This window comes from Argopecten irradians, chromosome 12, assembly GCF_041381155.1.
Source record: "Argopecten irradians isolate NY chromosome 12, Ai_NY, whole genome shotgun sequence".
NCBI lineage: Eukaryota > Metazoa > Mollusca > Bivalvia > Pectinida > Pectinidae > Argopecten > Argopecten irradians.
This window is the reverse complement of record NC_091145.1, coordinates 13,733,861-13,753,039: the sequence shown is the minus strand read 5'-3', so window position 1 is coordinate 13,753,039 and position 19,179 is coordinate 13,733,861. Positions and strand designations below refer to the sequence as shown.

General features: G+C 32.3%; 1 protein-coding gene across 1 annotated transcript; it reads right to left on the bottom strand.

Annotated features, from left to right (window-relative positions):
• Positions 1–239: 239 nt before the first annotated feature.
• LOC138304651 (UDP-galactose translocator-like) lies at positions 240–18,221 on the bottom strand. The gene is made up of 3 exons (XM_069244831.1): positions 17,905–18,221; positions 13,958–14,295; positions 240–9,960 (listed from the first exon to the last, which is right to left on the bottom strand). The coding sequence occupies exons 1-3, from the start codon at positions 18,005–18,007 to the stop codon at positions 9,310–9,312; spliced, it is 1,092 nt and encodes a 363-aa protein (XP_069100932.1). The 5' UTR covers positions 18,008–18,221; the 3' UTR covers positions 240–9,309.
• Between the last annotated feature and the right edge of the window lie 958 nt (positions 18,222–19,179).

Sequence of the window (19,179 nt, the reverse complement as noted above, 5' to 3'; positions counted from 1 at the left end):
ATATAGTCTATATTAATGTAAAAATAAATGCCAGTTGTATTTAGCATTTCACAACCTGCATCAACACTATAACCAATGCCTAGGCAAAGGAGATACCATAACCCAACTCTTAGAGAGGCTGCATACGGCGTCAATTGTATATAGCGAAGTAAATTCATTATATGTCGTCATAAGAACATGACAAAACATTGTCGTCAAATAACATTAACATCGTCTCCAGAAAAAGACAAACTACTTCATAGTATTGTAATTTTCTTTATTATCATAAACCATCATGTTCCCCATGGGTTTCATCCCTTTCTATTTACAAATACAAAACTCTATGACAATAAAACGTGACTTCAATAAAAACAAGAAAATAAATAATATTTCATATATATTATTACTGGTAGCTAATCGTGTATTCTGAATTATATCGTTACCTGTGATGATCATTGATCACATTATCCACATGACGATGTTGAACGTTTGCTAATCTAAGATATAGTGGTAAATTCTCAGCAGCTGAAGAATCGGTAATTTGAAACCAAGTATGCACAACGGAACTAAACCATTCTGTAATGCAGTTATATATGATTTTTTTTTCTATGATATGAAACTGACCTTTATGTCCATGGTTTGCATAAAGTTGTAAATTGCCGAAATAAGATTATTAAACATATACTTGATTATATACCGTAGTCATTTTACTCCCCGCTAGGCTTCACCCCAAAAATAGCACACGAGTGCAGTTTGAATGAGAAATGATAAACGAGAAAACAGAATGATGTGGAAAGACAAAATAATACAGGTATTAAATCTGCTTAAAATAACTACATACATAGCAGCTAAACTATAACATTACTAAACTGTAAAACGTTTTTCTAACCCGTTAATAAACTGCAACGTCACACGCTTATTATATTAGCAGAGAAAAGTGCATTGTACTTAAATGTCATAACATAAATTGAATATGTTAGGCTAATATTGCAAACTGCTCTATATATGTTGACTCGAGAAGTTAAAATATATCAATATCTATCTTGATACATCCGTCAACAGCGCGAATTCGAAAGTACAAGTTATATTCAAAATACCACAAGGTTCTGTTGTGTACATACTGTAGTATAATATATCTAGTACATATAACTATGTCTCTTCAGATGTTAAGAGAAGACATGCAATGGAAATACTTTTTAAATGTTGCAACTAGACTGCACTATCAAATTTAGATTATACGATATTGAAGCGCTAGCTTATTGGTTATCCACATAACATGGCATTTCTATCTTTATACTTATTGTCATCCACATAAGCATGGCAATTTATATCTCATGCTTATTGGTTATCCACATAAGCATGGCAATTTCTATCTCTATGTATGGTTATCCACATAAGCATGGTCATTTCTATCTCTATGCTTATGGTTATCCACATAAGAATGGTCATTTCTATCTTTATGCTTATTGGTTATCCACATAACATGGTCATTTCTATCTTTATGCTTATTGTTATCCACATAAGCATGGTCATTTCTATCTCGATGCTCATTTCTATCTCTATAACGTGACTTCAACCAAAGTAGTTCTAATACTAACTAAGGCATTTACACAAATGACATGTGATAACTTCAAAATGTTTAAATTCAATCCAAATACTAATAGATGCTATTTTACAAAGCGTATATCATTTAATTTCTAGATGCCCTTACTGGGTTTTTTTAAAGCTGACACCGAGTGAACTGTGTACACCGTAGCGCATTCACAGTTAAACACATAACTGGCACGAAAAATGTGATTGTTTTCTTTTTACATTATACCCGCAAATAAAAAATGCCTTCAGCTCATCTTTAGGACTGACAACTTCATATTTGACGTCAACGTTGATACAATACTATGTCTAGGATGTGTTGTTGGTGATGAGGAGACTATATTGCACGGTATTTATGCAAATATCAGGTCCTTACCAAATACATTAAATGGCTTGGAAAAGTTAAACCCCACTTCAATACATATAACAATTACTGTATAAAAAACACATTAAGGTTGTATTCTTCTCAGGTTTCAGTCCCGTTGAAGTCTCGTTTCGACAAAGATCAAAGAAGTTATGAGATTTTCAAATAAAATCTATCAATATCTGTAGGAAGTTACCAGTTGCAAATTTTGTCAAAAAATTACATTTCTAGCTTTAGTAGATTTTTTTTATATGGGGATTTTAAGAAATGGCCCATTTGGCGGCCATTTTGAAATTGTGTCTTTTTTCGCTTTGAGTAGAGCCACATTTTACCATTTTTTACTGAAATTGTTTTTACTTAAATCATCACTGCGCAAGTATTTTTAGCTGTATCGAGGTAATTTTTGCTGTAAATCTCTACTGGGTTCGTGGTAATTAAAATATTTAGCATTAATGTGCGATATGATACACTTTGGCTCTTTATTTTTACATTTAATGGTAATTTGAGCACAATTATTTTTTACTCGAAAATACTGAAAAATAACAAATATTCAAATGGGGCAAAAAAGTAAGCACACGGACCACCCATTTTTCTGCCTGATTTAGAAAGAACAACCCTTTCTCTGTTGATATGCAAAATATTAACAAAAGATTAATACCAGAACTTTTTCTATAAAGGGCTAAATTTGGCAAAAATTGCTGAAAATGGTGCATTTTGAAGCTCAAAATTAAGGGGTAGGAGTAGCATATGTTGTTATTCTGAGAAAAAATGTAAGTCTTATTGGTCAAAACTGGTATATTTTTAAAGAAGACTACTAGAAAATAAATTCTACAAACATCTATACATATCAAACACCTCATTCGGAAATTATGGCTTTAATCTATTGTATATATGGTCAAAACGGCAAAATTCCCATAAAATCCAATATTTTGTCAATCAGGTATCTTTGAGTGACAATAGCTCAAAAAAGAGTACACGGACATATGTTTTTCCTTCTATTTTCTTTTATGGCATGAACTCCTATTTCCAAAAATCTATATGAGAAAAAAAGTTTAATACAAGAAAATTTTGACTTCTTAGAGGAGTACATCCTTAAAAGAGGGAAATACTATACGATTCATTCAATATGTTAATTAGTCTCACGGCCTGTATAATAGTAAGCGCTTCTCAACAAAGTTTGAATACTTTAGTTTCATTGATAGATCCCAATGATGATAGTGTTTGTATGTTAATACATTTAAGATCTTATTGTCGCCTTAGGTTATTTAATAAAGACGAAACAATAGTGAATCTCAAGAACGGAGCTGTCGACATAACTGGTAAGTATTTACACATTAATTCTCTAGACTACTAATACAAATCATAAGATAAGAAGTATTTTTATAATACTGGGAGGCAATAGAAAGCGAAACAAACCATAACTAATATACAGTTATCAGGACACCAAATCTAATACATGTTTATGAAAGATATTTCTTGCAATATTCTCCATGTAATTTTTGTGTCAATTTAAAATCCAAAACATGCGTACTTGCGTTGAAAGAAAAATAATAATTGTAAACAGCCAACCAAACACACAAACAAACATTAATAATTTTTACGATACTCAATCGAATTTCTATCTAAAGAAAACACTAATTACATAGTATTTAAAAAAAACAAAGCTTGTTTTGCTATAAAGCAAAACGATTAAGGACGCTATAGTCTCCATTCCTCATATGTCATGAGAAATTGTATACTTTAAAGTACATTTTCTTAGGTTTTTTTTCGTCCTACGAACGAGGTTATCGTCGGACAACCACGGTTCATTGCAAAATGCTACGCTATCTTTTACATACCTTTATATGTATAAAGGTAGCATAGTGTACGTGCATTGCAATGAACCGTGGGTATCGGACGCTGGGACGAGGTAGGATTTGGTCGTGATGTTGCTAGAAGTACCGGTAAACGTTAAGCGGCTTAATGTATACTAACCGTGTGACAATTTGTTGACTTCCTGGATGACATTCGTAAATTATTGCAATCGGTTTGAAAGTTAATAAAAGCAACTAAGACACATGTAAAACATTGCAAAAAAATTACATGTGATGCTCTAACTATATTTAATCATTTCATAGTGCAGAATTTTCTGGACATTGTAGTGCCATGTCATATATTTCGCGAAAAAAAACCCTTTATATTTGTAAACAAGCTATGGAAGAAATAATCAATGTATGCTCATAAAAGCAGATACTGGCTCACTCAGGATAAGACACAGTAAGTACGAAATATGTAACAAGTTATCTGGTGTTTAAAACGTGCATTTCATCCGCAACGTTTACGTACAAGACGACAGGGAAGTTTAAATTTAAATCCTGAAAAGACCTAAAAGATACCTTAATGAATTGTTCTTTTTAAGAATTCTAACCCCAGGTTTTTAAAACGTTAGCTTTGTATATGCATAAGTTGTAAACATTTGATAACGTAATCTTTGTATATGCAAAAGTTGTAAAATGTAAGGCAAATTGGATTTCCTATTATATGTATCTATTATCATTCGTTTCAATCTATTTGAGAAGTGATTCCAATGTAATGAAACGAAAGAGATTTTTTCAAAACCTAGATTTTACACAAGGAATACTAAATGCGTATCTCAATCTTTTTATAGTTTGTATGTATACATTGAGAACACATGTGATGATTGTCTTTCCTGCAATCTGAATACACATTAAATAAAACAGATAATAGCAGTATAAGTAGTTTAGCATTATGAATTAGTGTACAGAGATCAAACCCTGAACACAACAAAGTATGAAAAATAAAAAAATCAGATCAAGGAAAAAAATACAGAAAATATAAATAAAACATTTACAATCAAATCAAATTATGAAATCAAAAGATTGTGTTTTCGCTCCTTAAACATTATTTAGCTTTTAGTAAATGTAAGTTCATACTAAATTATAAGCAACAAAATGAAAACTAAAATCTTGATTCCAAACTGTCTCTAACTCGACTTGCAACAAACAGGTTATGATAACACAGCAACTACTTACTAATTCCTTTTTAGAAAGTTGACTTATATTTGGTATTCATAAATTCTAAAGAAGGCATTTCACAGTATTGCATTTTCATATCCGTTTTTGCTCTTGTGTTTAGAATATACTCAACATTAAACTTCCATACTTCATGTATTACAAATCTGAAAACTAGACTTCCCGTGAACAGTCTGTAGGCATGAACTATCATTCTGATTTTTTTCTCAAACAAATTAGCATCATGAAACAATTTGAAGCATACAATCAGAATGTTTTAACATTTTCTCTTTCTGCCGAAGTAATATATATAATATATATATAAGCAAAGTTACACTGTTGACAGTATTAACATCATTTTTTTCTGAAGTGGCCATGGCTGCTTGTAGAGTTATATAATTTTATGCATAAGATGTGGTATTACAATCATTGAACACGTGTTAGCCAAGACGGTTGTTGATGCAGTGTACTAATATTATGAGAACACCAAAAAGGGAGGAAAGTATATGCTCTTTACAGTTATCATATCTGTCAATAGTAATATCTAGTTTTGAGTTTTGCATGTTTACTCAAAAGATTGTTTGAAATAATTTATCTAAATTGAGGCCCTTATATTTTCACTTAACTCAAAATATATTACATCACATTCAGCACTGAAAATTTCTATTTGCCATGTAAACAATAAGACTTACACAATATATGAACATAAAACTATAAAAAAATAACATATATAAACAGAAACAAAGATATCAACTTGTAGCATTTTCATATACATTTCATACTATTTGACACTAAAATTTAATTAAAGAATATATAATATAATACGACAAATTAACAAATATCACTTATTCAACAGGGTAGTAATTATAGAGCATTTTGTAGATAACATATCTCTATAAAATTTGAACAAAATGCATTTCCAATCATACATTAATAAACAATAAAAACCTGGATTTCCTGAGACAAATCTTCGCTGTTTCAATAGATTTATAATTATCGTAATTGCTACATATGAAGATGCCTTCATTTCAAAACATTCATTGGTAATTGATTTATCCCTATATACACACCAGAATTCAATGTGTAATGTGCCAGTGTTGTAACATATATAACTTGCAAAATTAAATTTAATATTACTGTTTTCGACAGCCTAACTACAAAAGCAACAACATGTACACCATCTATGTTAATATGGTGTATGGTTTTAATATAGATTGACTATATATCTACATGCATATTCACAGAATATCTCAATTGTGGGGAAAGAAAGGGAAGTACATCTGTAACTCTACGACACCAGAATGTAGCCCTGAGATAGCAGGGAAATTGGATACTAAGGCACAGTATGAAACAAAATTAACTGCTTTTGAAATGTACAATTTATCTTAAGTTCCCTCTCTGTTATATCCTATATCAATTAGGATTTTTTTATTTATTTACTTTCATATTTACTTAATATTTTATATGCTTTCAGAATTTGTATTAAAAAAATGATGATACCAGAGAAACGTAGGATTCGTGAAATAAATTGTAGATCAAATTGAAATGAATTTAAATAATGAACGAAAAGGTCTGCATACAAAGATTGTCATTTTCACTCTTATCTTGAAGGAAAAAATAAACAGTAGAAAACTACTGGATGTAGAGCACAGTCGTTGATGCTTATGATACAAATATTAGGTACAAGCTTCAAATCAAGGACAACTATATATTGAAGTTTGAACTAGACTCACTAAGCTGTAGCTTCAGCTTAATGAGCCTAGTTCAATCTACAATATACATGTACTTTAGTTACAGACAGGGAACATTAATGCTACGTTACACCTAAACTTGCCATAGTTTAAACAAAAACAAACGCATATGCATATGATTTTTAGTTTAAGTGTTGCCATTTCAAATCAATACCATAAGCACAATCACCAGGATTCTTTTTGTAAACTTATCACGTTTATAATAGCGTATACATACAGTATTTGACCTAATAAGCGCCCCTCACCCATTTTGAAGCCTTGATTTTAATAGCCCAGGCATGAATAAAGACCAAAACTACACAAAACAGTATAGATTTGCAATATTTTCGTTTTATTAGCACCTTTTCATTCTTTTTAATTTGTTAAACGCCCTGGGCGCTTATTGGGTCGAATACGGCACTAGTAAACTTAAGCTTCATGTAGTCAACTATCAGGTATGTTATTCCATCTAGATGTTATCTACCCAAGTTACCAGGGTAGAAATGTACTCTTTAGAGTAATATCCAAAATAATGGGGACATAATTAGTTGGTACTTTGTAAGTGACAAAATATGGGAAAATATTGAGTCTAGAAAAAACTTGCATTGGGTTAATTTAATTAGTTAATTTTCACATGTTTTGTTTCCATCTCTGGAAGTGTTATTTGGGCAAAGCATTTTTTTATCTTGTTGCCGATGTAGAACAATTACAGTATAAAATAGTCTAGACCAAATAAGATACCAGATACGAAAGATAGCATGTGGTATCATTGTAACAAATAGAAATACTAGACTTTTAGTCTAAGACATTAAAATAGCTAGACATGTTGAGTTTTAGCAGTAATATTGATATAAGTATCAATCAATTGTACTATGTTTTTAAATGTTAGTAATTGATGAGAAATTAACAAAAGTGTTAAATAAACAAATGTAACGAACAACACTGTAACAATTACAAATACTAGAAGTGCCATGACAACTATAAGAGGAGTAATGTTACATGTACTTTAAAATTATTAGGCGATAGTTTGAGGAGGAGGGACATGGATTTACTAAATATTCTATCTATAATTGAAATTAAAAGCAAATCAAAATTTTATATCGATCTATATAATATTTATATGAGTGCACTACTTTCAGTCACTTAATTTAATTCGAAGCAAAACACAAAACATACCATAATATAATTATATGATATCAATATAGTACATTGTGTAATGATAATTACTTGAAAGTTTATCAGTATATTGTGCATCCATCACCATGACATTTCAATATCTGATTTTTATGCACAATAATAATTGTATATGGTATATGATATTTATTAATATTGATACGTTGCTACATTATAATAGCATTAATTTCTCTGATACATCTAGTGTAGAAGGATCTCATTTTATCCGTTATTCATAACAATACAAGCTAAATGCTCGTAGCCAAGGAATTACATTTTGAGACAATTAACATGTTTGCTGTAATATTGTTACCCTTCAACATTTTGTGATGACAGCAACATTTTTTTTTATCATTTCTTGGTTTTATGTAATTTTAATTATGTCACTCTAGGGAAGAATTGAAGTAATGAATAACTGTAATTATTAATATGACTAGGAATTTGGATCATGCATCACATTCATTAATTATTGTCATAATGCATGCTTATCTTTATATATTTTTTTTTTGTCCAGAATTTATTTTTGCCAATTTTTAACAAGCATCGCCTGTGGATCAATATTACAGCTAACACTGTAGTAACTTAAGTGTGTCAACACATTGTTGTTGTAAAAGGCTTATGATTATCTTCTCAACCTTATACATAGTCTAACAATCAACTTTAACAATTTACCAACTTCAATAAATCAGCTGGCACAAAAAGATTATCACAAACGATATCTAATAACAAAAATGTTCTAGACCCAACTACTGTAATCACACTATGTGTACGGAAATGGTTTGATTTATAAACTTAATAAACACAACTTGTTGTGTATTATTCTTGATGATATTATATTTACTCTAAATGCAGATTTATGTATCAATACAAGTGAACTTTATATGTGTAAGCTTGCCTAGTTCTTTTTGACCTTAAAGGCCCACTACCTTTCCGGAGCAAAATTTAAAGGTTTCTAAAAATCATAGATAACATAAGAAAATATATATCGATGGCCTAAGATGAGGTTATAACATGAAGCTTATGCAAGTTTTCCTGCGTAATATATGATGACAGTTGAGTTTCATTTCACTGTTTTGCCTTCTGGGGCAGTGATAGTCAACTACCGCGCGGCATTTAGGACGACGGCGGGAAACATAAGACGACCCGCGTTATGAAAATTAACATTTTATTTATTTAAATTAAATTGTTCATAAGGTGATGATAAGTGTAGCATTACCAGTAACTTGATAACTTTTGCGACTCTACAAAATTATCAATCTCGTTTTACATTTCTATTTTAAAAATTAAAAGCCGTTTTGGAAAGCTAGTGGGCCTTAAATATATATAAAATGAAATAGCATAGCTGTAAAACCTAGAGGCAGTACAGACTTGTAGTTTTATTCCTAGGAAAGGGAGAGACTTAAAATATATACCATATGTGAGATTTTAGTGAATATATAATTTTTTCAGAAGTTCTAGAAACCTATGCACTTGTCATTTTAGTGGAAGGTGCTGGCACAAATTTACTATACATATAAATAGAAACCATTACTAAAGATGCTCCAAAGGCAAACTGAATTGAGACATGGAAATCAAAGAACAATACCGACATGAGACATGAGATGATGATGGCCGCTGATGTGGCAAACCCCTTCAGAATATTGTCAGCATACTTCACCACCACTGCAACAAGGAGGCCGCCAAAAGCTTGAATGAAGATTACAATGAAAACTATCATATCATAACCAAAGAAGAAACCCTTCTCAGCTACCTTGTCGCCATCTTTGAAGTACATGGCTATAAGTCCAATGACAACACCAAGGGAGCCAAGCTGTACATTTCTGATCCATACCGACTGTTTGGTTCCCTTGAGTATCTTCTCGAAATAAACGCCTGCGAACCCTGACATGAGGCATGAGATGATTACTGCTACAAGTCCGATGGATGCGCTCTGCTCTACGACAGTAGTTCCTGTGGATGCTGGCTTGGATGCTGTGTTATCTGGCTGTGTCTGCACAATAGCTACCCCAATAAAGAGTACCACTAGAGATACCCACTGTAATCGACTCAGCTGTTTCTTCAGCATCGCCACCGAGAACAGGGCTGTTGTTAAAATTTTCAGCTGATAGGTGACCTGTAATCAAACAGAAAGTAAACCATCAAACATGCTCATTGAAATGTCCTAATGCAAATTGGTAAATGAATTAAAGGCTACCTTTCTGAAAGAAATAATAAAAGTTTCTTAAAAATACTAAAACATATGAAAATGTATATTGATGGCCTAAGATGATGCTACAACACAAAATAAACTCAAGCTCCCTGTGTAATCTATGTTAACAATGAAGATCCATTTCGCTGTTTTGCCATCTGGCACAGTGATATATCAACTAACGCGCTGTAATTAGGATGACAGTGGGAAATATAATATGACGCGTTATGAAAATTAACATTCAATTTATTTTAATTAAATTGTTTAGAAGGCGAAGCTAAGTGTAGTATTAACGTAAAGCTAATAAATTTTGCGGCTCTACAAAATTTTAAATCTCGTTTTATATTCCCATTTTAAAGATAAAAAGCTGTTTTCAAAGATAGTGGGCCTTTATGACTTTCAAACAAGTTCACAATGATGGTGACAAAGCAAAACTGTAAGTCAGATGCCAACTAGTTCTCCCTGCTACTCCTCATTTGAGACTATGGCAACCAGATGCCATGCTATTTTTGAAAAGCCAAATTGCATTAAAATTAGCTATTTTAATAGGCAGATTTTCATATACAATGTATTGTACTTTTGGAGTGTAAAATTATTAGTATAATTTCATCTTGTAGATCTATCTTTATTTTCAATTCAGGATTTCTCAAATGCTTTTTGTGATTTTTCTTTTTTTTTAAATTGTCAAATTCAAGATGATGCATTCTTGGAACAATCCATTAATAACAATAAAAACATCTCAATAAAGTGTTGTGTTGTGATAATGAAATTATGTTTAGTAATACAAAATAATCATCACCTATATATTATGAGGCTGGGAAAGAAAATTCTTCAACACCTCTTCAGGTGTCTTGCCATGTTTTAACCAAAAACAACTTGCACTATCAAAACATTCAAAATTTGGTGTGCTTATCATTATTAAACAGTGATGAAAATGTTAACCGTCTTCCAAAGTAAACACATATGTATACATATGCATGTGTATTTTACAGGGCAAATCTCCTAACATAGATAAACATGTAACATGAGTAGATTTTTTATTGTTTTGCTTACAGTTTCAGCCATTGAAATATATCTAGCTCTAGATGTAAATCGTATGCTAGCATCAGATTGCTGAGTGTCAAGACACATGATCATTGTGTGAAAGTTTTAGGTTGTAAAGACTGTCATGGAAAACTAGTTTTAATTATAATAGCTTATCTTTTTATAGAAACATGTAACATGCAGCCTGATTATAATAACTGTAGGTTTAACAACACTGTATAAAAACCAAATATCTGACCTGTATCTACGTTAAACCAGATAATATTTCAGCTTCAGTGGTATTCTTGTAAACATGTTTTGAAATGACTTCATTCATATGGAGATAAGATATATACAACACTCACCTTGTGTTGCTAAGCAATCGTATCAATAAACTCTGAAGAACTTTATATTTATACGGTGTGCTAAAATCATGTATTTATGGGAGCTGTATACAAGGGTGTTGCCTACTGGGGATAATGGCATGGGGTGGATACAGATATTGCAATCAGTTCATGATTAAGATATTATACTTTTCATAATGACTCAGTGATTTTCATACACGAAAATTTTACGGGCCTGTTAGGCCTACAGCATGTATATATCACCTCTATAAACAAGAATATCAGTCTGCAGACGTAATTCAGAAGTGTGTCTTTCACATAATTTCAAAAATGTACATGTATACCTTTTGCATTGAAAATATAACATTTTTCTCCAATGAAATACCATACGTAGCCATACTTCAAAGATTATTCACATGAAATTTTGAAAATACATCAAATTTGTCAAAGAGGAAAGGACTTCTTTAGTCACTGTTATCACATTAATTATCACATTTACATTATATTGCTTAAACAAAAAACATCTTCACCAGAGAATGACAGCATATATATAATTACTATAATTGAGCAATGTACTGAAAATGACATTATTTTCAAATACTATACACCCCATTAATTTTTAAAATATAACAAACATTGAGAGTTTTCAGGTTCAATAAATGTATCTCCATGTTCTGTGTCTCATACATAGAGTGTAGAAATATGACATAAATGTGCACTATTAAAGGGACAATTCAGTCGAAGAGAACATTAAAATTTGTACATATATCGGAAAAAAACCAGTTCTAATGGAAATTAGATCAGTCGGTTTTACTGTAATATGCTTGAAAAGTCCATGGTTGTGACATGTGTGTAAATGTTCAAACTCGCTCGCTGTCCGTCATTACACATTGTGGTCGAACTTCTTGTATGCTGAACCCTGTCCCTTGCTCGTAGAGTAATGCAACTTTTGTCAAAACTGCTTAAATCGCTCTGACAGTAGTGTGTTAACCTTATTAGGTGAATTGTCTTGCCTAAAAACCATTTTATCACCTTCTCAGTGGTTATGTAGTTTATTTGTTTAACGTGCCTGACTTTGGCTCGGGTATGGGTACAGCGTCCATATTGCACCTGCTTAGTCGTATTGATCAACGATTTGATATTTCATGTTATATGTTTCATAAGAAATGTAGAACAATACATTTATGCCATATTCTGCTTCTTTGTTATGTAAAAGAATTAGCCTGAGTGAATTGTCCCTTTAAATGTACATGAGAATTGTGATACTTTAAAAGAAACCCACAGCTGTATATGAACACAATGTTTTTATCATTGCACACGCTGATTCAAACAGAAATCAAAGTACAAACTGTATAATTCTGGAATTATATATAACATATAAATTGTTGTATTTAAAGATTTAATACATATATAGATATTAACAGAGAACTCTCTCTATAAACAATCAATACTTATAAAAGAGTAATACTATTATACATTTAAATAACTGAACATATGTGTCAATAGAATGAATTGATCAATATGAATATAAGTAATTATATAATGGCTCTTCATTTGGCTTAAACTGTGTAAGACATTTCAACCTCATGTTGGGATCGAGACAGAGATCTGTCGGGATAAAAATGTGATTATGAAACTACATATACAAACAAGGGTCTATTAGACCCGAATCGTTCAACTGTTATCTGATAATTATATGGTGCATACCCGGTAAGAGAGTTAGTATGAATTTCTATCTCCGACTCAAGGAATATCAGGTCTTTAGACCTCTTGGTTACTTACAAGAACTTGTCAAAAAAATTTAGTCTATTTGACCCCAAGTGTGACCTTAAATGAAGGTAAAAGTCATTAATTTGAACAAACTTAGTGGTCCCATCCACGGCCTTATATCATGTCAATATGTCACTATGTCTTATTTTTTGTATTGACAAGAAGGTGTTGAATGAAGGTCAAGATCATTTATTAGAACAAAATTGGTAGCTCTTCATCCCAGCAAGGTAAAGGCAATTATGCTGCACAGGCCATGCACACCCACTACAGTATAAGTTCACTCGCCCTTTAAATTTGGACAGGTGAGCTAAAAACAACAGCTCAAGTTAATGATCGAGATACTAAGATAAAGACATCCTTGATGTTCCAGGGGTTACTATTACTGTTGTTATATTCACCCCTGGACTTTCAAAGTAACAGTGAAGGCATTCAGGAGAAATAAACCGATCAATTACAGACCTAGGCCTATAGAGACTTCCTTTGAAGATTATACAGGGAGTGATGTCAAACTTCAAAATCATACAATGTACCATTCAATTTTACTATACTTTTGCTGTACTTCAAATAAAGGACCAAACTAGCTGTCTCTTCTGTTGTTGCCCACTGCAGATCGAGTCTTCAGTTTTGCTATGACATAGCCGTCTAGGCGTGGATATATATTTTAGTCACATTACAACAGTGATTATAAGTAATCCCTGGAATATCAAGGATGAGATAATGGAGAATTAAGATAAGTTAAAAATCCATGTTAAATTTGTAACTAATTCTTAATTTTTTTACCATACCTGGAATGTTGCAGCATCCAGGTTGGACACAGCCACATACAATAGGTTGTTTTGTAGGACATAGATGAGAGAAGGTACCGAAACATTGACACAATCCATTGGTTGACTGAATATATTGTCATATAAATGTTTCATCCAGTTCCTCACACTGAACTTTTCCTCGAAGAACACAATGACTAAACATGTTAGGCATTTGAGTGCTTCAGAGACGATGACAGCTGTGGTTGCCATGAACATGTCCCCCTGTCGAATTCGAACGTAACGCATGACCAGTATAAGAGCTGCATTTTGTAGTGTCAGCAACACCAAGCTGACAGTCTTTAACATTGCGTTGGAATCTACAAAAGAACAAAGGTACAGTTTGATCATCTAATGTATATCAATTACAGGTTATTGTCATTTTAATTTATAAATAATAGAAATTGAAAAAAAGTTTGCTTAAACAAATGAGAAACTTTACATATTGGATTCAATTGTTTCAATTGTCAATTTATTTCCTCTTCAAATTGGGTTTTCAATTTAATGTTTTACGCTAATTATATTAATTCAAACAATTATTACTTTATATAGCAAATTCATTTGGCATTTCATATTAATGCGCATGAGTTTTCAACTTGTAAAGTAATTCTAGTTATGAACGTACATGTATACATGTATATATATACTTTTTTTCAAGAAAACTTTGTGACAGTCAAGATTTATGTTGTCATGCTATGAACATTTAGATATATGTGTATCACAAACAACTGCCTAAATAATGGATCATACCAGAGCTTTTTCTTACTGCTTTGGGAATGGGGCCCATGGCTTTGAATTTGGGAAAATGTGCGGCGAAACCAAGATTTGGGAAAAATTATGAAATAGGACATAAAGTATAACAAATAAAATTTGTTAGTTCCAGTGTAGTTTATGTACTTTTCTGAAGCCAATTCACAAATATTTAAAGCCTTAGCCAACTAAGTTCATGCAATATTTTTGGATACATCAAGAAACTTTGATTTTGGGAAATTTAAGGCTTGAATTGGGAAAAAATTTAGAGGCTTTGCCATGGGGAATGCAGTTGAAATTCGGTCCTAAATCATGCTGAAAAAAAAGCCTTGCATAGCTATATATATATAGTTACCAAAATATCACAATAATTATGGTAAATAATTATGGTACATAACCACAATATATTAATTGTTAGCTTATTATCAGAAAACCATTTTATACATTACAGCATTGATGGTTTATAGCTAGTCCTCTTATAAAGCTGCATAGCAAGATAAACCCATCAAACTGTGAAAACTATCTTTGGACATTTTAAGCTTAAAATTTCCATTAAAAATTAGTCAAACAAGGGCAAACAAGGGTAAATTCATTCCTTTCTTCATCATAGGTTTCCATTAAAATTAGAGATCAGCTGACTACTTTCTTCCAAGGAGAAAGAATTGGCTTCCTATCAGAAAATGTGCAATACATGCAGTCTGCACCATGGGCAGAGGTACTCCTACAAATGTGTTTGTTCTGATTCCACCTGATTAAATGGTGATTAAAAAAAGGGTCTCGCTGTGTAAACCATTAACATTGTTGGAGAAGGAATGGAGTCATAGCTAGGCCAGTTTAATTTGCTCACTTGCTGGGATGTTTTCTAAAATCTAGAAGAGCTGGATGTTCAAATGAATTGAGCAATAATTGAGCAGGTCTGGAACATATTTCTCTTCACCCTTTTAGTTGTTTTTCCCATCATACAAACTCGTGATCAAAGCCCAAATTATATCACACTTTCATCCCTATAACCTCTTTGACTTTATATTCATCAACCATATGTCGCTTAAGAAGTAAGAGCAGAAAAATTCACAGCTAGTCCATGTTTCAGGCATCCACATTTACCCGATAAACAAGTGTACAAACATTATCAAAATGTTCCAGGTCACATGCAATTCTTACATTTACTATATTTAGTTCATGCATTATGACCATCGATAGTAATCCAATAATATTAGATGATTTTAGATCTCGATTTTGAGAAACTTTTAGACACGACGTAATGATCAAAAGTGTCTCGTCGTGCTATACCTCTAACATTGTTGGAGTACATTGATAGGTGCTATGATGGGACCGGCAATTGCACAATTTTCAGCAACGAAGATGAATGGATTTGTGCTGTCAATAAGAATAATATTTTTTTTTGTAATTGTGTGAACAGGTTCAAAAATCCAAGTTTGTTATTAACAGTCATTCAAAGGACACAGCTGAAATGATAATATCTGTTTATCAGCTGTAACTCGTTTAAACCATCCCAATACAACATCCGGAACGAATCCTCAAACATAACTATCCAGAAAGTCTCAACAGAAAAGGATCTAGGTGTGATCATAGATGAGAAGCTGAACTTCTCGGAACAAGCTAACATAGCAGCACAAAAAGGAAATCGTATCATGGGAGTAATTTTTAAGTCATTTACATACATGGACCAACATATATTCAGAACTCTTTAAAATCCCTGGTACGACCGCACTTAGAATATGCCACTACCATCTGGTCACCATTCCTACAAAAAGATATCATCAAAATCGAAAATGTCCAACGGAGAGCTACAAAGAGGATTAAAAATATCAAAGACTTGTCCTACGAAGACAGACTTAGAACATTGGGTCTCCCTACACTGGAGTATAGACGAAAACGTTGTGATTTGATTCAACTATACAAGATTATTAATAAGCATGATAAAATAGTCTCAGACACAATGTTTAGTAGTCGACCATACCAGTCAACCCGAGGAAATACCCACAAACTGTTCAAGAGACAGGTCAGGCTGAATACAACAAAAAATGCCTTCTCCAATAGAGTCGTCAACCACTGGAATGCATTACCAAACGAGGTAGTCAACGCCAAGTCAATCAACAGCTTTAAGACTCAGCTAAACAAATATTGGAAGACCAACAACAAGTTTGTCCTAAGTGAACATCCTTAGTGAGGCCGGTAGTGTAACTTTAAAATAGATTTGGTCTAAGGAAACTGCAAAAGAGACTCTATTAAACACATATGCAGCCTATAGACCAATTCTGACCGCCAGTCTACTCAGGTTTATATACTCATTTACCATTAAGTAGTACAAGTTGTTTGGGGATTGCCCCGCCACTTGTATCAGTGTTCCCCATTATATATCATTGTATCAATCTACCCTATAGATAGATCATAATTTTATGAAACTAAATCTATTAACTAGTACGTATACACATAGGGTACCCTCAATTCATTTGACACCAATATTTTAAAATGATACATATTTTCAGTCCCTATGACTGGAATTTATAGATATTTTATATTTTTTTTGTTAATAGTGATACTTTTAAATTTTTGTAAATAACTCTATAATATCTGTGCGTGCGTAGCCGGAACTCAAAAGTCGGTGTAGGAGGGGGAAAAACCCCTATCTCCACCAAGATCTATAATACCATCAATGCCTCTCTACAAGTGTGTACACTTTCAACGAGGCCGCCATCAGCGAAGTATCAGCGAAGTATTCATTCTCGAAAGCATCACTCATGAAATTATCTATATAAACGTGGACACATTTTAATGGTAAAGTGATACAGTACAGTACAGATCTAACGTTACCTGTAGCACATCATACAAAAATGTTGGGAGTTCGGCGTTTTGACAATAACAGAATAATACAGCCTTCAGATTTAAGAATATCCCTTCCAATTTAATCAGAATACACAGTGATAAATTGGAAGAAGTAACTTAGAAATGTTTTAATATCTCGACTACGTGGCTGCCAACCTAACAACGCTATCAACAACCAGTCGATGAAGATAAGACTTGCGACTACTCAGGTACATGCGATCGCAAGGAAATCATTAATCACATTCATGCTAAACTGTAGAAATTGACGAACGCAGCAACATATATTCTAAATAAAAGCAGGAATGAAGTCAATAACGATGTGCTAGTCTTACCCGACGGTTTGGGTGTCGCCATTGCACCGCTTGAATTACGGGTCGAATTATCTCCGGCGTTGTATTGCAACATAACTTCCGTTTCCTCTTTGCTTTGAGCCATGATTATGATTTGGAGGCGTGGCAAATATGGACGATATTTACATACCACTAGGTTCGATTGCTGTGTGACAGCTGTAATGAACTAAGAGTTAATACTTAGCACATCTGAATACACTGTTAATCCCGAATAAGTACAAAGTAAACTTCACACCTGTCACCTGTCTTCGTGTCAAACCGGAACAAAACACTAAACAATAAAATTAAAACCATGTAGCGGGCAATTTATCCGGAATTGACTGAAAAATACGTGCAGTGTATAAAAATGCAGTGTATAAAAATCTTAATTATTATTATTCAAGATCATTTCAAATCTAATCAAACACTTTGAATATTTAAATTTTATTATCTTAATTTTGGAAACATATTTTTAGTAATGAAATTTATTTCTAATATATTTTTAAATGTTCGAATAACAACATGTATTGCTATAAATGACTATGGTCTACTAAAAGTCTAACATATAACAGTCTTGAAAAATGATATTTTAGAAAGAAAGAAATTATCCATAAGATCTATACAAATTGAATTCAGGATTTTACAAAACACACAACATCAAAACCCTTTCCAGGCTGTAAAATATGCTGTATATTTATTCACATTCAGGAAGTGTATATTATTACAGTAATTTAACACTTCCACATGTACACATGCAATGTGTGCAACATGTGTAGTTGTTAATTGGGATATTAGAACGTACAAAGCATTTTAAATTACGTGTGATTGAATTCCACAAAGAAAAACCAAAGGGTTAAAAAATATTAAAACTAAGACATATATATAATAATACACTTGAAGTACCGTAGGCATTAATTAAGTAATGGTTTATTTTGTAGTGACACATTAACGTAAATCCAAGACCTCTAGATTGACGCAAACCAAATTAATAGCATATATTTACATGTATATGGTGCTTTAAAAAATAACTGGAATTAAATTCAATTCTATAAACATGCATTTCCCCACGTAAGACCAAAAGACAAATACTGGATAGATGTACCGCTACCGATGTGTGGTAGAAGCTTTGTCAATGCATGGTTGATCGAGAGAATCGTTAAATAATTAACATTGTACATATCGGCGTAATGAACATGTTTCACATTTTCATGGCTTACGTAACAATATATAATGACATTTGTGAGTATCATTGGTCAGCATGTTTTCAGTACAGGACAT